Source organism: Thermobia domestica, chromosome 2 (assembly GCF_964235325.1).
Source record: "Thermobia domestica chromosome 2, izTheDome1.hap1.1, whole genome shotgun sequence".
Taxonomy (NCBI): domain Eukaryota; kingdom Metazoa; phylum Arthropoda; class Insecta; order Zygentoma; family Lepismatidae; genus Thermobia; species Thermobia domestica.
Window position 1 is genome coordinate 4617402 of NC_137455.1, and position 24970 is coordinate 4642371.

The following is a 24970-nucleotide window of genomic DNA, read 5'->3' on the forward strand; positions in this document are numbered from 1 at the left end:
GCGTATGTGTGCGTGTGTGTGTCAGGGAATAAATTGAACTGTACCTCTCCCATGATACGCTTCTAGCTACGGGGCTGCTGGATATCATCGGTCTCTACATACCCACATCCACCCTGCTTCTAACCAGTCAAGAAAATAGAGAGTCAACAATGCATTGGGTGGAGATGCACTGTGGAGTCTTTCATCTGTTCTATGGTTAGCATGCGTACCTTCCTTGATGGACACCTAGATCCAATTCCAGTGAAGTTCATGTGATTCGGATCCCACTTAAGCTGTAGGCCATTTCTCATATAGCCTCAATGGTGAACTGGATGCTAAACTGCTACCCAATATATCATTAAAATTTAGCTTTATGAAGAGAAATACAGTGCTTCGTCGTTTCAAATTTATATAAGAAAGTTTACAAACACATTCTTAAATATTGTAATTATTTTATACTAGAAAATATTTTTAAAAAATCAAAATATAACTTACGTATTACATCTTCTAAATTTGCATTTGCAGAACAAGTTAAAAAGTCATTGTAGAAACTAACCATTACTATTCCACCATTATCTGCCTGTAAGAAATACAAAATACGTTAGTAAGAATTTCAGTTGCAATTTGTCTTAAAATAACATGTCCATTTATTTATTTATTAACTATCAAGATCGATGTTAGCATCGTACTTCATCTTTCATACAGGGACACAATTTACTTTGAATATTCTCTGACAGTGAAATGGAAAAGAATCCTGAGAGACGCGATGGAAGGTATGACGGAAGGAAAACCAGGGAGAGTGAGAAAAAGTCTACGACTGAGAGATGTCCTTAAAATATAATAGCTACATCAAGAGGAAGATCACTTTTTGCCGAAACGATGGCTAGACATGTATGAAAATGACGACCCAAATAGTCTATTTTGGCATTGATTTATTTAAAAAGTTAAAAGACATTATTGTATGAAGAGTCAATGTTTAAAGTTCAGTTATTTTTCATATGATTTCTTGATTTCTAAATAAGATATAAACATACCAAACACAAGTATGCACGAATCTGCGGATTAGGGGATGCAGCTTTATGTATCTGATATATTCTGAACATTACTTAAAAGAAAAGTACTTTTTGATGTTGTGCGTAGCAGAACCTAGTAAAAGATTAAAAGGTAAAAAAATTAAATACAAAATTATTACTTGAGACCACTCCCAATGTTTTTCTTTTCAGTCATATACAATCGCTTAATTTATATGAGAATTGAAGGATTTATAAATTGATTGTTATATGAGAGCGCTTCCCTGATATCAACGAAATTTTGCTCAGTTCTATAATTCGGATTTTGTAGTCAACGTAATTTCACCTGTTTTCTCTTCTCTGCTAGCTTTTCTCTATATTTCTGTTCGAAGCATAGTTGTTCCTATTTATTTCGACGTGTTCTAATTTTTCTTTTGCTGAAATTCTAATGCTACCACTAATTTTGACCCAAGTATCCTTAACATTAGTTCATTTCGAACTTTTGAAAATCAAGAATCTATTCGACACATCAATTCCCTCTCATCTGACCGTGCTTTAATTTTTTGAAACTAAACTTTTTAGTTTTCAGATACTGAAGAATTCCTTTCTTCCACAATAATTCTCTCTTATATTCCCTACTTCCAGATAGTGGTCAGTACCCCAGTCATCTCCTCAAAACGACAGAACATTAATTATACTAAACTATCTTATTATATGTACTAAAACATGATCAATTTGATAATGTATTTTTCCATCTGCTGAGATCCAAGTATACTTATAAAATTCACGATGTGGAAATTTTGTACTCTTCACGATAAGGTTTTTGGATGTTGCAAACTTTACGAGTCTAATATCGTTGTCATTACTTTCCTTGTCAAGACTCTCGTTTCCTATAATCGATTTGAAAATATCCTCTCGTCCTACCTTCGCATTAAAATCCCCTAAAAGAATTTTTATATGGTATCGCGAGAGTTGGTCAAATACCCGTTCCACTTCTTTGTAAAAACTGTCATTTATGTAGTCATCCTTATCTTATGACATGAACTTTACGGTGGACAAACACCGTATGCGTGGGATTCCTCGGAGGTTTTCCCGTTTCCTTGCACTCACTTCATTCCACCATTTCGTTCATTTGTCATCATCACCGTCTCCTTCAGCCTAGCCGACATAAGCGTGAGACGTAAAACTCCTTACCTTAGATTTGGGCATACACCTTTAAAACAATAATATCTTACCACCCAATGAAGAGTAATGAAAGAGAGTATATCCCTAACAAATTCAATTAATTTAGTTCCTGATATTATTTCTTTGTGAGAGAAAGATCCTATCCCTAATTGGTAACTTTTATTTCCTTCTCCATAAAACACACATTTTTAAATCTGATGTCAAGTTTGCTTATCTGAAGTTTCTCAACTTATCAGTCCTAATCCGAAGCTTCTATGACTGTTTGTGTTCGAATGTCTTTTTAGAGGATGAAATTTTAGCCTCACGCCAAACCCCCAAGCTGGAGGACTACCCCTTGTGGTCTATCCGCGACTGAGCATTCAGTATATTCGCATCTAATCTCTAAACCAGTGGTTCTCAAACTTTCCGATAACGCGGACCCCTTGTTCGGAAAATGATCTGCGGACACCTTTGCATTGCTATCTGAAATGTCACATGGTATTAAAAACTATATTGATTAGAATTGCTACTGACAAGAAAATGATCAAGAAAAATATTGCAATAAGTAATTTATTCTAAACATACATGAATATTTCCTAGTGAGCGAAATTTCAATTGAAAATATAGTAACTTTCAAGACTGAAAAGCAATGTACTTTTTTATTTAAAGGAAATTCACTTGATAAACAATGTTCTCAAATGTTGAGTCACTAATATGAGAAATGAAATTCTTTCTATTTTTCCATAATTTCACTGAAATACGGAATAAGTTTGGTCACCATTAATCTTAGGTCCGCTTCCACATTAAAACGATTTCGCTTTCAGGCTTTAATACTGCAAAGAGCAGAAAAGGTCTGTTCACATAAGTAAGTGGTAGGAAAAGGCGTCAAATATTGCAATGCCTTTTTAGACAACTCTTCATACTCAGAGGGCAGAAATTTAGTAAAGTAGGAAAATTTACAAACGTAAGTATAATTTCTAATTGCTTGCTTTTTAGTAACTGGAAAGAATACTTCTTGCATAACAGCTGTGAATTCAATTTTATTATAACACATTTTAATTTTTAGACGTCGCGGACCCTCTGGCTATGTCCCACGGACCTCCAGGGGCCCGCGTACCCCACTTTGAGAACCACTGCTCTAAACTTAACGATTTTGTCCTCGAGCCGCAACCTAAGGATGCGACATAACCGTGGTGATAGGGTTCCATGTTACATGCAAAATAACTTGATGCAAAATAATTTGTCTTAATATAAGGTACATAGTGTTCTACTCTTAATTACGGCGGGGCTAAATTAACTGAATGGTACTGGTCCGATACTTGTCTAGCAGAGTGCTTTGACGTATTAGGCTGATGATTGTGAGACGAAGTTTATCTAAGTGGAAGTCTCACTCAAAAGAATTGGCATTTTAACTGTCTTTGTGTTCGTATCTGTTGATTTCGAGGTGTACTCAACTTATAACACCTACATTTTTAGGGTTGCCATATGTCCGTATTTTGTACGGACTGTTTGTATTTTTGGGTCCGTGTCCGTATCGTACAAAAAACCTCTTTGTACGATACGGACACGGACCCAAAAATACAAACAGTCCGTACAAAATACGGACATATGGCAACCCTAAAAATGTAGGTGTTATAAGTTGAAGGTTTTAAAAATCCATGAAAATTCAGCATTTATTAAGCAATTCATTTCGGTTGTATTTGTTTGCTTTTTCTGTTTATTCTTAGCGTGTGCGGTTAAACCCACGACAAATTGGCAACATTGTTTTGTCCACGTGCAGAAGTGTCAGAGCCAGAGACATAGCGGCCATAGTATAGATATAGAGGTTAGCTGCGAATATACTGAATAAGCAGTCGCGGACAGACGACTAGGAGTGGTCCTCCAGCTTGGGGGTTTGGGTAAGGCTAACACCCTCATCCTGTAAAAAAAGGTACTTGTTCAGAAACATTCACAAAAGCCTCGGACAAGGACTGATAACTTGGCACGACATCAGCAAAAGAAAATGGACATGAGATTTGGAACATGGAATATTAGAAGTCTTTATAGGGCAGGCGCGTTAAAATCTGTAACGAGTGAGTTAGAGAAATACAGGATGGACTTAGTAGGAGTTCAGGAAGTTAGGTGGGAAGGAAATGGATCTGAGAATTCCGGAAATTTTACGTTCTTTTACGGGGAAGGAAATAAAAATCACCAGTTAGGAACAGGGTTTTTCGTTCACAAACGAATATTACCAGCAATTAAACGGGTTGAATTTGTTACTGACAGACTTTCTTTTATTACTCTTAAGGGACGGTGGTGTGATATTATTGTTTTAAATGTACATGCTCCAACTGAAGATAAGGGTGACGATATAAAAGATAGTTTTTACGAAGAAGTGGAACGGATATTTGACCAACTCCCGCGATACCATATGAAGATTCTATTAGGGGATTTCAATGCGAAGGTAGGACGAGAGGATATTTTCAAGCCGATTATAGGGAACGAAAGTTTGCATAAGGAAAGTAATGACAACGGTGTTAGACTCGTGAACTTTGCAACATCCAAAAACCTAATCGTGAAGAGTACAAAATTCCCACATCGCGACGTTCATAAATACACTTGGACATCACCAGACGGAAAAACACATAATCAAATTGATCACGTTTTAGTAGATAGAAGAAGACAATCTAGCATAATTGACGTCCGGTCGTTTAGAGGGGCTGATTGTGACACTGATCACTACCTGGTAGTAGCTATAATACGGGAGAGATTATCGTTAAATAAAGGTAATATTCAATGTCCGAAAACGGAGAGATTTAATTTAAAGAAATTAGAAGAGAGCCAGGTAAGAGAGGAATACCAGATTGAAGTTTCGAATAGATTCGCGGTTTTAGAAGACTCGGAGTGTACTAGTGTTGAGGATACTTGGATTGAAATTAGAGATAGCATTAAAAGTTCAGCAATAGAAAAATTGGGACACGCGGAAATACATAGGAACAAACCATGGTTCGACCAAGAATGCATTAAACTAGCAGAGAAGAGAAAACAGGCAAAATTACGGTGGCTACAAAATCCGAATGAAACAACTACACAAAATTTCGCAGATATCAGGCGGGAAACTTCCAAAACTTTTAGAACAAAGAAACGGGATTTTTTGAAAGCTAAAATTAAGGAACTTGAAGATAATAGTAAAAATAAAAATATTCGGGACATGTATAAGGGGATCAGCGAATTTAAGAAAGGCTATCAACCTCGTGCTTATATATTAAAGAAATCTGACGGAACAGTTCTCACCGATACGGATAGCCTCTTAAATAGATGGAAAGATTTCTTTGACGATTTGCTGAACACGCAGCCAAAAACTAATGTGCGTGGAGAAAAGGAGATACACACCGCAGAACCGTATATTCCAGAACCCAATCGAATAGAAGTGGAAGCCGCTATAAAGAAATTGAAGAAACACAAATCTCCGGGTGTAGATGAAATTCCGGCTGAGTTAATTTTAGCTGGAGGCGAAAAATTGTGGAACAAGATACACAAACTCATTCTCCTTATCTGGAACAAGGAAGAATTGCCACAAGAGTGGAAAGAATCAATCATTGTTCCAATTCACAAGAAAGGCGACAAAACTGACTGTAATAATTATCGAGGCATTTCTCTTCTGTCAACATCCTATAAAATCCTTTCAAATATTCTGTTAGCAAGATTGACCCCATACGCAGATGAAATTATTGGAGATTATCAGTGCGGATTTAGACGAAATCGATCAACTATCGACCAAATATTTACCATTCGCCAAATACTCGAAAAGAAGTGGGAATACAATACCCCGGTACATCAACTATTTATTGATTTTAGAAAGGCTTACTACTCGGTTAGAAGAGAAACATTATACAACGTTCTTACAGAACTTGGAATACCGAGAAAGCTAATTAGATTAATTAAGATATGTTTAAGTGAATCCCAAAGTAAAGTCCGGGTAGGAAAATTTTTGTCCACGAGCTTCCACGTCGAAAATGGCCTGAAACAAGGAGATGCGTTGTCGCCATTATTATTTAACTTTGTGCTGGAATACGCCATAAGGAAAATCAAAGATAGCAACCAGGGCCTAGAGTTGAACGGCATTCACCAGGTTATGGCATATGCTGATGATGTAAATTTAATAGGGGATGATAGGAGAACAGTAGAAATAAATGCAGAGATCTTATTAAACGCTTGCAGGGACATGGGTTTAGAAGTAAATGCAGAGAAAACTAAATACATGGAAGTGCGTCGGGACCGTAATACGGCAAATTGTGGAGGCGTTAAAATATTAAATAATGCTTTTGATAAAGTGGATACTTTCAAATATTTAGGATCAATATTAACAGACGAAAATCATATTCACGAAGAAATTAAATGTCGACTAAAAGCAGGGAATTCGTGTTACTATTCGGTTCAAAATCTCTTGTCGTCGCGAATTCTGTCGAGGAATTTGAAGCTTAAAATATATAAAACGATAATCATGCCTGTTGTTCTGTATGGTTGTGAAACATGGTCGCTTACTTTGAGGGAAGAACATAGACTGAAAGTATTTGAGAACAGGATCCTGAGAAGAATATTCGGACCCAAGAGGAACGAGAATGGGGAATGGCGGAAGCTTCATAACGAGGAACTACATAGTTTATACGGTTTACCCAACATTGCTAGGGTCGTCAAGTCTAGGAGGCTTAGGTGGGCAGGTCATGTAGCTAGAATGGAAGAAAGTAGAAACGCTTTCAAAGTCGTGACTGGTAGACCCATAGGAAAACGACCATTAGGAAGACCTAGGCGCAGATGGGAGGACAATATTAAGACGGATCTCGCAGAGATAGGAATACAAAGTAGAAACTGGATGCAATTAGCTAAGGATAGAAGTCAGTGGAGAGCTTTTGTGAACGCGGCACTGAACCTCCGGGTTCCATAGGCCATAGAGTTAGTTAGTTAGTTAGTTAGTCCGTATCGTACAAAGCATGAAACAGGAAAATGTCCGTATTTGACAGTTTTTGGAGCTGCTCGAAAAATTTCCCAGTCGAGAATCAATAAAATCTTGGGTGAAAAGAATTGTGTAACTTATTTCACCATGTAACTTATATTTTAGGATTTAGAATTTAGAATTTGGATTTCTGGGCTTTCGGCATCTATGACCATTTATGAGGGATGATGTACTACGGTGATCACATTATCCGGGCGAAGGGAAGGAAAAAAGGATTGGAGAAGTAAGGAATCGGCAGGGGACCTATATGTTAGGTACCACCCCGACATTTGCCTGATATGAATGAGGAAAAGCCAGGAACACCTCATCCAGGATGACTAGCCTGAAAAAGTGTTTTATACTTTCTCGACCGAGTGGCCCAACGGGAATCAACTTATATTTTAGTCACTATTAATAATGTAGGTTATGTTTTTAAAAAATGTCTCATTTTCCCATTCCAGGGTTCTTTTGGTTAGATTTAATATACGTAATTAAATTGCATGATTTATTGTCTGTCTTAATGAAAAATATCTTAAATAGACCTTGTTTCGAAGAGTGTTTTAAGTACTACAGTAAACAATTGTGTAATAACCTAAAAAGGTGGTTTTTAGGTACGAAATTTCAAAATATTTATTCTGTGTTTGGGCACCGTACCTTTGATGTGACGTCACTTTAAGGCTTGTTCGTATTTTGGATCAAAAAATTATGGTAACCCTATCCATTTTTCTCTGGACGGGTAACAGATAAGAAAGGTTGTGTGCCGTTTGTTTTAACAGATTGACTGCCATGAACATCATATGTAGTGCTCACCTTATTTTTGTGTGTGGCCATGAGCACCATATATGATGCTCATTGTCACAAATTACTGTGAGATCATGAGCATTACATATAGTCGGCATTGGCATATTTTCGGGAGAAACAAAATATCGCGACAAAAATGTGATGTAACTATCCATAATCGAACCAAAGAAGAAATTTATGGCCTCCTGGAACCAATACTCTCAAATCACCTTGGCAGTCAATACGCGAGCACTCGTTGTCAATGCCTGACAGAGAGGCAACACCGTACGACACATAGAACTCTAGTTGCAACAGTGAGAGTGATGACTCGTTTTGATGACTCTGCACGGCGTTCGTGGGTGCAGGAGTTCAAAGAAGGTAAAATGTCGTGTGACAACAAACCAAAACAATCTCGGCCTCACACAAGCAGGCCTGACTACATAATCGAACGACTGGAAAAAGTTGTTTTTGGAAGATCTCGGAATGAATGAGGAACACATCGTCTCCAAAGTTGGCATTTCCATGAGGTCTGGGAACACTGGTGCACACTGTTGTCAGACCGGCGTGAACGAGGCCGAGATTATCTTTGTTTGTTGTTACACGACGTTCTGCCTTCTTTGAACTGTCGCACCCACGAACGTACATTAAACACATTCATGACACCGTTATTATATGTCTCAAACGACTAGCGATGAATTTCAAGTGGTGTCACGTCACACAAACGGAGAAAATCAGCGATTACATGCTGTTTTTGTAATGAAAACGTCGCCATTTTACGAGTAGACGTAACCTCTGCTGTTAGAATTCTTTGTGCCGTACGTTGTTGCCATCTCTGTCATGCATTAACAACGAGTGATCACGTATTTGGAAACAAACAGCACATTGCTATCTGTTACCAGCCCTGAGAAAAAAGAATGAAGATATTATAACTTGAATATATCTCGTATGATCAAGGTTTGAGTAAAGCAAGTAAACTCAAGGGGAAAGAAGTGAGTAAATAGTAAATAACAGAGATATAGCACTAGTTCCTTATACAAAAAGTCGTTAGTTCAATCCCAAGCAAGGACACCCATGTTGTGGTTTCGAAGGGGCGGCAAGTATAAGCGACGTTTCAAATATAATTTCAAATTTTGCTGTAACTAATGTAAAAAATCTATTGGGTTTTCGATAATCCCAAGTACAATTTTCTCTTAGGGGGGGCGCCCCACCTTTCCCCCTGATGGGCACCCTTGATCCCAAGTTATGTAAGGTTCAGAAGTCAACACCGTTATCGTGGTTTATTTGAAGTTCTCTAGTTTCTGACTATTTTCTCATCCTACTATATTTTTATAAGCATTCACTTCACTTCTATTAATCATTTATCTTCTTTGGCCACAAGGGATTACCTTGAAACGCTAAATTAAACATTCCAATCTCATTACTTTCGTAATTACATTAATAAGTCCGGATTATGGGAACAGATACCGATTGCAATTAATTCAGATTTGGAGAATTCCAGTGTTTATGGTTACATTATATAGTATGTGAACTAGAACAATAAGATTTATTTTTCTTCCAAAAAAAAACTTCCTTTCCCCAACAATTACAAATCCCCCTACCCCCCGGTGAAAATGTCTGGATTCAACAGAGATATGAAACTACTTACAACAAGCCGAAGCACTTCATCAGGAACATTTCTGCTGTTGTTACAGAGCGCCTGCGCGGAAGAATGAGAGAAAATGACAGGGCTTCGGGTGGTTTCCAAAACAGCTCGAACCGTCTGTGGCGCTGAGTGCGACAAATCAATGATCATTCCAAGGCGATTCATTTCTTTCAGCACCACCTGTGAACACAAGAAATAAATCATTTCTCTTTCAGAAAATAAAAAAAATTAAAAAAGAGAGAATATTTTGTTTGGTAATCATACACAGTTCTATCCAACGTTCGATTTCTTTCCATCCAGGGAATGGTTTGAAAGGAAGATTAATGGCCAAATAAATATTTTTTAACTTTGAAAAATGATACTGTTCCAATGATTTAGAAAGTTTGTGGAAACAAGTTTTCTCAAATATAGACTTTAAGTTTTATTTATTCAAAAATGGATTAGCAATCAGTGAAAATATTTTGTATTTCTTAGCGCATTGAAATGACTGGTCTAAACACAAACAGTCAAAAACCATTTCATTTAGCTCTAACGTCGGATTACTGAAGAAAAGTACAAAGGAACATTCAACCGCTTTAAGAGGGAGTGACCGATAAAGTACTAAAAATAGGGTTGCCAACCTTTGAAAATTGGAATACCGGACACCCTCACCTACTCTTAAGATTGTGACGTCATCGCTCGTCAAAAATGTGAATAATCTGAAAGTGGTTACTTCATATAAATTTGAGTGATTCGGAGTTTGAATTTAATAACTTTAATTACTTTTGAAGCATTTCTTAAACTTAATTATTCTAGTTTTTGATGAGTTGGCACATGTAATTTTTGCAGTCTATCATCAATAATACATCGTATTTAAAATAGAAAAGCAAATATAATTGGCAATATAATTATGGCATGCACAAAATATACTTGAAAAATAAGTCTTAACAGTTCCGCTGGGGTTGGTAATGTCTCATAATGGCTGCATACTTTTACTGGATCTGGATGCATTATTTAATTAGAAGATGCAGCTGAGGATGACGCAGTGCTAACTGAGGTCTTGAAAATGTGCTTTTGTTGACCCTTAGCAGCATTGATATCTTAACTAAATTTTCCTGCCTTCAACTCTTCAGCAAATTCCACTGGGGAGAGGAGGAATGGTTCCCCAAAACCTGATGAACTTCATCCTCTCCCCCCAGGCACGTAGCCAAGGGGTGGATCCGGGGGGTCCGGACCCACCCCCTTTGGATCTAGAAAAATATTAAGGAAGGATGAAACAAAAAGAAACGAGAAAAAGACGAATCAGTGTCAAAAATATAAAGCTACAGCAAGCGTTTGGTTACTCTTTCTTATGAGGGGTTTTGTGGGGAGGAAATGGGGGGGAGGGGTTAAGTTGAAAATGGATATTATTGTAACGAAGCATTATGAATTCCATCTATCTCCATGCTAATCCTATGGACTATAAATGACGATATATAAATCGATTCGATAAGATAGTCTCAGCTAGAACTTAAGAAATGCCCAGAATCACCAATAATTTGAGACATTTTGAATTTTGGGGCAACAATATCCATTTTATAGAATGTCTTTACTGCGAGACCTCGTTGCTATACTTACTAACCTATCCTCATTTTATTGTCCTCACAAACCAATATATGTACGTTGCCAGTAAAATAGTTTAGATTGATCGATCCCCTGGTCTGTAACTACAGTATTTCATGCCACGAACCCCCCCCCCCCCGCATTACGAAATCCTGGCTAAACGAACGAATATATGTTGCCAGTAAAATAGTTTAGAATGATCGAGCCCTAGTGTGATAACTACAGTATTTCTTCACGGACCCCCCCTATTGCGAAATCCTGGCTACGTGCCTGCTCTCCCCCTCGTCCGTGGTACCCCCACATACATAAAATGCATATTGGCGAAAAGCTACATCCCTCAGGAACACATTGGTATCAAATCATCTTTCTGGCTTAATAAGGGGTTGAGCTTTTGATGTTTGTTTTAAAAATAAATGTAAATAAATGTAATAAAGTAATTTGTTTTAAACATTAAGAACGTTTTACACACACACACAAAAAAAACACGTTTTAAAGAAAAGAAACGTCCCTTTTATTTCTTTAAAATATTCTTTTCATCCCTGCTGGACACAATAAAATTTGGCTCCCTTTTCTTTTTATTTTTTCGTCATAAGGATAGGCGTAAACAGTACGGCCGCGGGCGCTTGCACTAAACTTTCAGCAATGTCGCGGGGCGTGTTGATTACGATGGTAACCAATGAGCAGTGACCTCAGCTTCTACCACCTCCAATAGCACCGAAACGAGAAAACTCAATCATACTGTGGTATTAATATTGTTTTAAGTATAACTCAATGGTTTCCAAACTTTTTTTAACTGACGACACATAACTGAATGCCTGAGGCATTTCGGCACACTTGGTCGATTTTTTATTAGTAAAAGTAATTTAAATTATAACAGCGTAAGCCTATAATTTTTTTACATAGTGTCCCACATAAAACCGGTACGCCTCACGTACCAGTTAATCGTCTTTAGTTAAATTGCTTGTGGGATGACAACACTATCTCGAAAGTTGACTGCACTGCACTTTATCGGAAATTTGAGTGTAGGAGTGTGTTTGTGCGTCAGTTATTGTGAGAACCGCCCACACATTTAACCAAAGTATGGCCCACATCAGTAACTTGTTTCCTGAAGACAGACTTGTCAGTAGAAGCCTTTAGTTCCAAGGTCGCCGGACTTAAGGTGGATCACCACCCGGAAGTCAGTACATATTTCAGCTCGTTCTCTTAACTACTGCGGAATGAAACGTTACATATTTGAAAAATTATGCTTTAAGATAAAGTTATGTTTCAGCTACAACACAAGACACTGATTAATTTGGTTGTGTTTTCTAATATCGAAAAAAAGATAACAAATTAAAGGAAAATATTTGATTCATTTTACAATGAGCACACAAGACTCTCACTTGATGTTAGATCTTACAAGAAGTGCTCAATTTTATGAAATATTTATTTGAATGTGTGAAGTACTTTAAAGTAACGATCTTAGTACAAAATAGATATATTGTTTGACCGTTTCTCGTGTTTGGTTTCACATTTTATTTAAATATTAATTTACATTTAAGGAAATAGGTTTTGAGAAGAAACTTGTGCAGAACGCCACAATGCGTTGTTGCCAAATTTGTACGTTTAATTCATGGATTCTAGCTTTGCAGTTCGAGAAGCTGAACTTAGCTGTGAATTGCTGTAAGGGTCAAAAACTAATTTCTCCAGGATATATCCAAGCTGAATTCCATGATTACTTCTTTTATTATCTGGCACCAGTAAACACTCGACACTACCTGGCAATCCCTCACTATTCAAGCAGTTTTTATCATAGCACCGAGAACACCTAGAGATCCACATTAACATCATGTGACTTTTATTTATGGGGCATACTGAAAAGCAAAGTGTATGTTGACAATGGTTGCACAATAGACGCTCTTAAACGGAATAATACTAGAGAAATTAACATCACGCCTGTAGAATTACAGCATGTTACTGGTAACGTCATCAAACGAGGTTAGCGATGCCTGGATGCCCATGGCCACCACTTCTAGCGTCTCTTACAAACAGGTAACTATTTAACGTTACTATTATTTATTCATTGTTGGTTGGTTCATTGTTGTTTTTAAATTGTTACTTGAATCTCGTGCGTGAGGCGTACCGGTTTATATGGGACACCCTGTATAATGGACCGACTCTTATGTAGTACTGGACATTACTGCTATAATTGAAGGTATTGACAGCTACAGTCTCTCTCAAAATTAAGTTTTAACTAATTATTAAATGTTTCATAATTTTTAAATTGAAAAATTTCACAACACACCTTATGGGAATACATGATATACAAGTATGTGGTGATACATCGGTTAGGAACTAAAGAACTTCCTTAAATTTATATCTACTGGACAGCCTCTTTTTATTCCGTAATCATACTTCTCTCTTGATCTTTTTCATCATTTAAGGCCCTGAACCTGGGCCTTTCTTAGCTGGGTGCAAATTAGTGGTGGGCACAAAAACCGGTTTTTCGGTTTTTAGAAAAACCGAAACCGGTTTTTGAAAATTTTCCAAAAAACGGTTTCGGTTTTCTCCGAAACCGGTTCGGTTTTCTCCGAAACCGGTTTCGGTTATCTTCAAAACCGGTTCGGTTTTCTCCGAAACCGGTTCGGTTTTTCACCTGATCCGGTTTCGGTTTTCTTCAAAACCGATTCCGGTTTTTTTTTTTAAATTTGTTCTATTTCTGGCCAGAATGGTGTTTCGTTGTTCTCCGGAAACCGAATCCATTTCCAAAGAAATAGTCTTATGTGTTTTCGAGAAGTTTTCACCGAAACCAGTTTCGGTGAAAAACCGAACCGGTTTTGGAGAAAACCGAAATGTCGGTTTTTCGGGTTTCGGTTTTTATAGAAACCGGTTTTGCCCATCCCTAGTGCAAATACGGGTCTGTGTATACCTCCTACCGCCCTTCTATAAATGTTTTGTTCGTAAGAAGTGTCACAACTGCCAGGGATGATGCAGCAAAATACCTGACACTAGACTAAAACTTTTCATATAAGTTATGTGTGGCTATAAATAATTAATTGTCCGCAGAAGTACGTAGAAATAGAGCAAGTTTATCTCCTTCGAGATTGCAGCAACTGAAAACCATATCTGCAGCGTCTTGCTACAAAGAATTACTCTTGTTTCTGGGACGAGCGGTAAATCTTAACAGACATCTTTTTGTTCCTTTCCTTCTCAATTAAATATTAGTTGCAGCAGAGTCCTCTGGCGGTGGTGGTGGTAGTTCCTGGAACTTCTCTTCCGTTGTCACTTAAACAACGGAGAAGAAAGAGAATGAAGCAACAGAAATCTTTATCTGTGGCCTTGTGGATGTGTCCCCGTGGACGGCGCTTCTTCCTTAAGTAACAAATTGGAGTCCTGGTGCAGCGACACGCCATCCATTTTGTGGGGGTTAAAAAAAAAAAGTCGCCGGCCCAACTGCGACATCTGAACGATGCAATAACAACCGCTGAGCAAGCGAGCGTGGCGCGACCATTTATACACTTCGTTGTTTTACCACCAAAGGCGCATCGAAATTTCCCTCCTGTCACCAGCAGCGGAATGCGTCACTAAGACATGTTTTTGTGTAAACAAGATCCAACAGTTTATGAAACATCCAAAGCTTATATTTGTCTTGAGTATGGTTTTGTTACTTCATAGAAGGAGTTTCATGCTTTTCTTTTTAAATTTTTTATTGTCACTTTTCTTTTTGCTTCTCTGTTAGAATCAAATCTTGCAACCTACATGACGCGCCTTTTACAAGATAGACCCATGACATCGTGGTGCTGCCGTGGCGTTCAGTCAAAACTTATATTGCATTGTTGTACCTCATTGGAATTGCTAGAATGTTGTCTTTTCAATACTTAAAACATAAAAATTTTCTTTGTACTATGTAGTGAGAAAAAAATAAAAATTAATGAAAAAGTTTCGGTAGTAGTTTCACTTGCGGCCACTATTAACTCACTGTTTGTCGACCTATAGCAGTATCACTCTGTGTGAGGGGGCCGCTAGGGGGGCCAAGATTTTGAGCAAGGGGGGCTGGCCCCCCAGGCCCACCCTTGGCTCCGCCACTGGCTACGCTTAAAGTTTCTCCTGTCTCGTATAGCCTCGCTGCTGAAAGAAACGTTAAACTCAAAATCAACTCAACTCAACTTAGTTTCTTTTTCAAATGGGCAATCTCTACTTTACTTTGGTTTCTCTGTTTATTTTACTTTGTAAGGCAGTAACTAAGTGGGATGTTATTACAGTTTTGTTCTGTGGGTGGATGTGTTATATTCAATACCGTTGTTTCTTTCTAGTTAAAATTGTCTGCGATACGAGATAGGCACGTCTTTACGTGTTTCAGGCAGGAAGCACCAAGAGAAATCTTTTGCGAAAAGAGGCGATAAAACAAGATAGCTTCATATCTCTTGTTGTGAACAACATTTTGTGTACTAAGGAAAATGTCAGGCAAGAAACTGGAAGAAGAGACCAAGAAAGGGAACAAATAACTCCCATACATGAAAACACTAACTAGAGAATTGATAACTCATATTTAAGTGCTATAAAGGATTCTACAGCGCTGATCACGCAGGTTAGTTATGGATTTCTTGTACACATTATGGTAAGTGGTATCATGAAGAAAGTGCACAAAGTGGACAATTTTCTGTATAACTTCTGTAATGATTAAAATATAGTCAAAATATTGCAATATAGCCCCAGCGATGCCCCCCACAAGTGCCCAGGCGCAATCCATGTCAATGGTTCCACTAAAAAAGAGAAAGAAAAAGAGGGTGAGAGAGAGAAAATCTGATTTGGTTTGACAAAAATACAAATTTTATTCATTTCAGTGTTCTTTAAAGCTTTACTATAATATGATTAAATTTCGATTATGATATTTTCTCTCTCTCTCCCTCTGTGTGTAGTGTGTTTTTTCTCTCTCTCTCCTTCTCTGTGTGTGTGTGTGTGTGTGCCCTCAAACGCTGACATGGAAGTAACCTGCACTCTAAAACCTGTCCTGTAGGCACCCTTTATGTAGCCATACTAAAGAACTTTCTTGTAGTATGGCAAATTCAACTTATGTCAGAAAGTGAAGTATGAATATAACTCACTAGACCTAACTAGTTTCTTGACAAACTCTTTAATTGTAACATATTGCTTTTTACAATACATATACATGTAAGTTTAAAACTGTTTCATAACAGTGTGATATTTAAGAGAAAAACGAATGTTGGCGACTGTATTACAAAACTCTGTAGACTCGAAGCTGGAAAAGAGCATTTAAATTCTAATTAACAGGAGAGCTCCTTAGTGACTAAGCGGTTATCGTACTTCCCTTTGGCGTGAGAGACCCGGGTTCGATTCCCTGTGGGAGTTCATAAAGTTGGGATTCCGCGTTAATCAGTAAGCCCACGTCTCATATAGCCTCGCTGCTGAATGGGACGTTACACTCAAAATCAAATCAACTTACTCTAATTAACAAGCAAATAAAGAGAAAATTTATTTTCATAGTTTTCGATTATCTTAACTCCTTTATTTCTGAGCCGCGGTGGCTCAGTGGTAGGGCGTTCACCTCTGGTGCTTGGGGTCACGGGTTCGATCCCAGCCCCCACCAAGTCAACTTTGTGGTAGACGAACACCGTGTGCGTGGGTTTTCACGAGGTTCTCCCGTTTCCTTCCACTTTCTTCATTCCACCATTTCATTCATTATTCATCATCACCGTCTCCTTTAGCCTAGCCGGCATAATCGTGGGACGTAAAGCTCAAAGATTTCATTTCATTTTTTCCTTTATTTCTCGCCCAGACATCAAACAAGATATTATACGTAGTTGTAGATACAGGTCTAGTATCAGAGAAGGAACATATGCTAAGGTTCATTGTTACTTCTCATGTGGAGTTTTTATCTGTGGAGCTATGTGAAGCAACAAATGTGTCCTATCAAGATCAGAGATATGAATCATCTGAAAAAAAGAAAGATTACGGAAGCTGTTTTGTGTCTCGATAATATCAACCATGGATAGCCTTAAAGCAAACGCCGGAGAACAAACTTAAATGAACATTGTTGAAGTTGTACACAACAAAGGATGATGACATTAATACAACCTAATTTTAACACAGGCCATCGGCCCCAGCGTGACTGCCGCTTCTCTGTCTTCTTTCAACTCTAAGGGTTAGGTGTTGAGGTTAATACAAGCTCGGTGTTACCGGTTTGACCCAGAGCTAGTGTTGAGCGATGTGAAAATAAAATCGCAGCGGGTTTAAATAACTTAGTGAATGAATGAAAGAATACGAAAATAGGAACAGTGCGATAATGTTCTTTCAATGTACATATCCTGTATTGTTAGTAACAACCCAGCTATTGTGCTGCCAACATGTCTTGAGCCGTGGCAAAAATGCGAACTAAAGCTCACACACCCATACGTTGAACCAATAAGGGTTCAGCTCTTGCTAAGCGAGAGAAAGGGAGTGGAATTCCTTCAGCCGGTAGCAGCGCTTGCAACGAAAGATTAGGGATCAAGTCATAACTAACTCACTTAGCATGGCGAACGCAAGACATTGAGGTATATTTATTCGTCCGTGATCAACGAATCCTTTCATTTCTTAAGAGCATTGAATTAACTACCGTAAAGGATCACAACTCTGAAAATTCTATATATCTGACAGTTATATGCCGCATTGCAGATATAGTAAATATCTTAGTAACTTATATGGAAAGTTAATTTTGATTTTGAGATATGAGCAAAGCTTTACGAGGTATGGTTGGTATTTCTATCAAGTATTATATATTTTTTGTAATCTTTCACAAAAATAGTTTTGTGAAGATATGAATTTTGTTATATTTGCACCGGCGCAAATCCGGGGTTAAGGGGGATAATGTCCCCTCCAATCTTGGAACTGAAGTTAGTGTCCCCCCAACAATCCGATTTGAAATGTGTTTTTTTTTGGGGGGGGGGAGAAATGTGATGATTTGTGTCCGATTGCCACATAAGAAAATCAGATGAAATTGATGTCACCCCTGAATGAGCCTCAAATCTGACCGCCTCCCAATGTTGAAGACGACTCTGCTCCAATGATCCTCCACAGCATTATTTTACAACTTCATAAATATTTTGAATATCGCTTTAAAAAAAAAAAAAGAAAGAAAAAGATCATGGGAACGATCTTACCAGCCTCTCCTCCCAAAGTTGAAAACAGATTTGCGCCGCTGTACATTTGTATTAGCAGAAATTCTCGATTGTTGTAGCTGAGTTTTAGCTTTCTTTTCTCACAGTTGGGAAGTCTCAGGCTCAAATCCATCTACCGGTCATCCTGAGTAATGTTTCTCAGGTTTCTTCTCAGTTCTGCTAGAGGAATACTGGAACAGCACTTTAATATATAGACTGTTATCTTTCTAAAAAGGTCTTCTCATTTTACACTTTTAATTTATTACAGTGCAAAATAGTATCAGAAATACAACTGTACTTCAAAATATAGTTAATCTAACCTAACCTAATATACATTATTGAAAGTCAATTTGTACCTTTGTACCTTGACTTTGACTTTGTACCTTTTGAACCACCCTACCGATCTCGATCAAATTTTCAACATACATAAGGTTCGGGTCTGCGATGGTTTTTATAATCATTTTGACGGTGTAACTTAGTGGAGGGTTAATGGGGGGATATTTAAAAATGATCGAAAATGACCGACATTAGTGTTGAATCCATAGTTTTCGTGTTGGCTGAGATGAACAGTGATATTTCCTAACTGTTTAGATCCAAATTCTGCCAAACCAAAGCAGGCCCGTATCCAGGGGAGTCTAGGGTGTGCCGGCCCCCCCTAAATTTTTGCTGGCCCCCTAAAATTTTCACGGTAGGTTTGCAAATGAAGTATAATACGGTGATGAACTATCATATGGTTGGATCGGGCCCCCCTAACTTCAGCCGAGCCCCCCTACATTTTTGGGCTGGCTACGGGCCTGAACCAGAGGATTCTGTTTAAATTCAACTTTGGAAGGAGGAGAGGAGATACATAAAACTGATCAAAAATGACCGATATTAGTGTCGATTACATAGTTTTTGGGGTCGATGAGACAAACAGTGACACTTTCCATGCCGTTTAAATTTACATTCAGCTCCTATTGGCCTTTATGTCCAAAATGAAAGTGTACTCCCCGTGAGAAGAAAGGACAAACTCATAGTATATAAAATAACTGAATATCTAGGATGCTATCGACTTTGAATGTATGATATCTTTGAATGTATGATATAAACGCTTTTTATGGCAATCTTGTTTTATTCATAAAAATATATAAATTGATGCAGATTTTTTGTTTCAAATGTACACGTTAAGTTCTATGCGACCATACCTTTAAGCTACGTCACTTTGTTTTTGGTTTAGATTTTTTTGAGGAACATACGCATGTTTCCCCAAAACTGCATCTCTTCCACAATAGAATAAATCTGACAACACTGTCTGAGAGAGAAACCAACCGTAGTGCACTCTGGGAAATGAAGACGAGTTTTATTGTAAATTGGGCAAGAAGTGAGATAATCTACTATCTCTCCTTTTGTGTCTCATGATAACAATTTGTTTACAGTTGTCTATTTCTACTGACAAAAGAAAAAACTGCGACAAAGATTGATTACCTCCTGTCATTTTACACCATTTTGGTTTCTCTTGAACGACACAAATCAGTCTAATGGAGGTGTATTCATTGAATGAACAATCTTATGTAACTAAAATTTGAAACCGAAAGCTCTATAGGTAGCAATTTTTAAAAGAAACTTTTCTTTGGAGGAGTGGAAAAGGGAAAACACATTATACAGCTTTCACTGGCCTAGTTTGACATTAATCTCTGCGTCATTAAGAAATAGCCAATCTTTCAACGAGATTTAAAATATTTAATTGTTGAATTAAAAATAAAAACTAAAACAAGAATTTTAGAAATGATCAAAACAATGCATCAAAAGATTGCGATCTTGGCCATTAGTTTTTGAATCAGGAGCCACAAAATTTTTGAACGGTCCCTAAATCGAGTTTTTCGTATTTTCTATGGATTAAGCACATCATACTGAGTTAAGTGGTAGTTTGGGTTTGGCTATACTATATATGGTTCTCCAAAAATAAGGCGTACAAGAAAAAATTTTTGATTTATATATGGGATCTTTTGGTATAAAAAATGTTTTGTAGCAAAATTTTGTTCAACCAATTTAGCTCTGCACTTTTCGTAAAATAGGCTATATTTTCACAAGCTACATGGGGCAGGTTAAAATTTTGGATTTAAATGAAGACACCAAACAGTCAAACCTTTTTGTTTTGCTTATGGCTAAGAATGCAGTTTTTAAATAGGTAAATAGGGGAACAGGACTTTTTGAACAACATAAAAATAATATAATGTTATTATATTTTATTTTAAGGAATTGTTGATTAAATTCTTTTTTTAAAAAATAAAATGTATACTCAAGGGCGCCCATGTTGTGGTTTCCAAGGGCGCAAGTATGAGCAACTTTTCAAATATAGTTTCAAATTTTGCTGTAACTAATATTAAAATTCTATTGGGTTTTCGATATTCCCAAGTACAATTTCTTTATGGATCATGTTTTAATACACTGTATTCACATAGTAATCCATTACATCAGGTTTCCTTATGGATTATTACATGGTTAAAAGCATACAGTTTGCATTACGGTTCTCTTAACGCTATTATTAATGTCACAGTTAAGGCACCCGTATTTTGATTAGTTATACAGTCCTCTTTTGAGACTGAGAATCAGAGATTTCTTTCGTAAATTTTGCCAATCTATGGACCTATAAAGAGGACCAGCAACGTATTGAAAGCCAACCACACATCACCCGGTATAACCAGTGCCATATAGTGTGTCATAACCTTAGTGCGTTTAAGCGTGAGGGAGCTGTTTTGAGTCAACAAACGTTGAACCACCCTGTATGTTATAATACGAAAGGAAAGGAATACAACATTATTAACAAGCATATTTATGATATGATCTTTAGGGCTTATCCAGATGTCTGAAAATTTGCATGTAATTTGTTGGAGATTAAAGCGTCAGAACAGGAAACTACCTGTCAGGGAGACAACGTCGGAGGAAAATGTTCTTTCATTGTCGCGTGGATAATGGTTCTATCCATTCGGAGTGTTTACTGCCATCTCTCGGAAGAGAATTCCCTGAAGACACCTCAACGGAAGACGCGAGTAACGAGACTGGAGACCTCCCTGATCACAAAAGAACAGAAGCGTTATGATGACAGTGAAATCTAGTGCAATGGTGCGTGTGGCATGCCTCATTTGTTTAATTTACTCGAGGATGTCCTTAAGAGTCTTTGCCACCCAAAGAACTACAAATGTATGGCTTTTGCCTTTGACCTTAGCAATTTTAGTCTCCGAGTTTCACTTCTTGTGTTTCCCTACGCCTCCAGGCACTTATTTGCTATCCAAACTATCTTTTCCCCTCCTCGGTATTTCTGGAACTATCTCGCAAGTAACATAGCATAATACAACGAAAGTATATTTGACAAATAGTGGACTAGATTATTCGCAGTAGAACCGAGGTCTATTGGAATACTACCAGGCTTTCTCATGGGAAGGGATGGGGAGGTCAAAGTTCGAAATTAATCTCTACAGATCTCTCGTGTCTTATATGACAATTAAAGTTAGTGTATTTGTGTAGCACCAATTCCCTTCTTAAATATATTCTCTAAAACAATGGTGCTCAAACTTCCCGCTTACCCTGATGCTATGCTCTTGAAAAACTTGTTTTGATGATCTCTTTCTGTAAGATTAAATCAATGATTGCGGCCTCTACCAATATTATGGTGTACTGTATCAATTCATCTAATTTTGCATGCTATTTGTATCGAAGACGTTCCATGGGTATCCATACTGCATGCAATCCGTCCCAATATTATCCTGTGTTATCCCAATTTATCTGATTTTCCAAATAGTGTCCGTTGACATACATATTACGTGCGTGCAACCTATCTCAATATTATCCTCTGCTATCCTAATTCATCTGAATTTGCAAACTCTTTCTACTGAGCTGTGTCAGTAGATGTCCATATTGTACGCAATTTAAAATAAAATATATATTGTGTAACGTTTCGATACTATAATTTTATCTTCATCAGATACAACAATGAAACAAGGAGAGATTTTTCTCTCTCTGCGAAGATACTAGAAGTACCAAAAATGTAACTATAACAAAGTTGTTTGAAATGATAGGTTTTCAATCTAAAGTGGTGGAATATTTCAAATAGAACCAGCTCTACGCTGGTAGTGGCCCCAATGGAAATTGAAAAAGTAACGTCGTCAGTCACAGAGTTGTAATAAAAGCAGTAGTTCATGCAATCATTGAACGAAAAGCAAGTAAAAATTATGCCATAAGGAAGACACAAGAATACTACAAATCTCGGTTGCAATCTGTAGTATAGTGGCGTACAAAAGCGGGCGGTGGTACGGGAGAGAATTCGTAATGAGTTGAAAGTTGGTTGTGAAAATCGTTTAAGATGCGAAATACAAAATGCTGTTAAACTATATCTGATACTGTCCATTTGCAAAATTCCCTGAAAGATTATGCATGTTACTGATAATAAAATTACATACCTTGTGTACTGTGAGCATAATGTTACATGTACATGTCTTACTGCACTAATATATTGTGACGATTTTAACATTATTGTTTCAATTTAACCCTCCTGATACCACCACCAACACCCAGTATGCTTCGCGATTCCGCGGGCCATTTAAATCATTTTTAATAGTCTATAGTGTATGACGTAGGATAGTAAGGATAATAGTAAGGATAGGCGTAGGTAGTAACGCACGGTGGGAACATATTAAACGTTGCTTACAGCAGGCTGCAGAAGAAGCAGTAGGTTACCGCGAACACAAAACTGCTAAGAAACCATGGGTTACAGAGCAGATGTTGCAGAAAATGAGGGAGAGGAAGATGTGGAAACAGGTTGATGCAGAAGAGGGCAGAAAGATGTACAGAAAGTTAAATAATGAATTAAGAAGAGAAACAGACAGAGCGAGGGAAGAGTTTTACAAAAGAAAATGCGAGGACATAGAAGAATTAGAAAGAGTTGGGAAATATGAGGAAATGTACAAGGAGGTGAAATCTATGGAATTTCGGAGGAAACAAGGGAGTATTATGATGGCAGTAGAAAATAAGAATGGGAAGGTAGTCAGCGAGAGAAATGAGGTCATAGGAAGGTGGAAAGAATACCTTGAAGACTTATATGAGAGTAGGGATAGACCGTGCAGCCTAAATGTTGAAGTGGAAAATGAAGTAGGCGAGGATGATAAAGGATTTAGTATTCTTCGGGATGAGTTTGAAAAGGCTATATCCGAGATTAGGAATAGAAAGGCAACAGGAATAGATAACATACCAATTGAATTCATTAAAAATATAGGAGACAAGGGAAGGAAAGAATTGTGGCGACTATGCAATGAAATATATGAAACAGGAGAATGGCCAAGAGACTTTCTGAAAACGGTCATGATACCGATGGCTAAGAAATCGAACCCAAAGAGATGTGAGGATTATAGAACTATTAGCCTCATATCTCATGCAGCTAAAATTCTGCTCCGAATACTGAACAGAAGGTTATATGGAAGAACAAATAAAGATGTTGAGGAAGAGCAGTTCGGGTTCAGAAGAGGCAAGGGCACAAGAGATGCTATTGGATTATTAAGGGTGATCGGGGAAAGATTTATAGAAAAAGGGAAAGAGGTGTATGTTGTATTTATTGATCTAGAAAAGGCTTTTGACCGCGTGAATTGGGAATTGTTGTTGGGAGTTCTAACATAGATAGGGTTGGAATGGAAAGATAGAAGACTCATAAGAAACTTATACATGAACCAACAAGTAAGTGTTAGGATAGGGGAAGAACTGACGGAAGAGAGTGCAATTGGAAGGGGAGTTCGACAAGGATGGTGCCTCTCGCCAACACTATTTAATGTCTATCTAGAAGAGATAGTGAAAAAGAGTTTACATGATGATGATGGTATTTCGGTAGGAGGTAGAATGATTAGATGCATAAGATTTGCAGACGATATGGCGCTTCTTGCTGAATCTGAAAAGAAAATCAATAAAATGTTAGAAAAAATGAGAAAGGGCTTTGAAGAATATGGGATGAAAATAAATGTTAGAAAGACAAAAGCCATGGTGATTGGAACGAAGGGGTCTGTGTCAAATATAAAAGTAGGAGGGGAGAAAATAGAACAAGTGAATAGTTTTCGATACCTGGGTAGTATTCTTAGTAATGACATGAAATGCGAACGTGAAATAAAAGCAAGGATAGGAATGGCGAAAGAAGCCTTTAAAAGAAAGAACAGTCTATTTTGTGGAACCTTGAACAAAGAGTTAAGAAAAAGACTCATAAAATGCTTCGTGTGGAGTGTTGTACTGTATGGGGCGGAAACGTGGACATTACGTAAACGTGACGAAAATCGACTGGAAGCCTTCGAAATGTGGGTGTGGAGAAGAATGGAAAGAATTAGTTGGGTCGAGCGGAAAACGAATGAGAGAGTGTTAGAAATGGTGGGTGAGAAAAGAACACTTTTAGATATAATTAGGAAGAGGAAGAGAAACTGGTTGGTACATTGCCTAAGAAGAGATTGTATCATGAGGGACGTCCTAGAGGGTATGGTGGCGGGAAAGAGAGGGAGGGGGCGAAGGAGACTACAATTAATGGATGATATTAAAACAGAAAGATCATACGCGAAGACGAAAAGGTTAGCGGAGGACCGTGGGGCATGGAAGCTTTTCAGCTGCGGCAAGTGACCTGCCAATAAAGGCAGAATACCTATGATGATGATGATGATAGTGTATGAAAGAAAAGCGTATGGCGTAGTGTATCAAAGTACTT

The 24970-nt window shown here is 37.7% G+C and overlaps 2 protein-coding genes across 2 annotated transcripts in view; both read right to left on the reverse strand.

Moving 5' to 3' along the window:
• The window catches only part of LOC145669904 (dipeptidase 1-like), a 55237-nt gene extending 45525 nt beyond the window's left edge, over positions 1-9712 (reverse strand). The window contains exons 1-2 of the mRNA XM_081738252.1: positions 9551-9712; positions 475-559 (exon numbers count right to left, since the gene is read on the reverse strand). Of these exons, the coding sequence (XP_081594378.1) occupies positions 475-559; positions 9551-9712 (247 nt within the window). The remainder of the gene's footprint in view (positions 1-474; positions 560-9550) is intronic.
• The window catches only part of LOC145669900 (uncharacterized), a gene marked incomplete in the record, with an annotated part of 529127 nt that continues 513707 nt past the window's right edge, over positions 9551-24970 (reverse strand). Inside the window, 1 exon segment of the mRNA XM_081738249.1 lies at positions 9551-9727.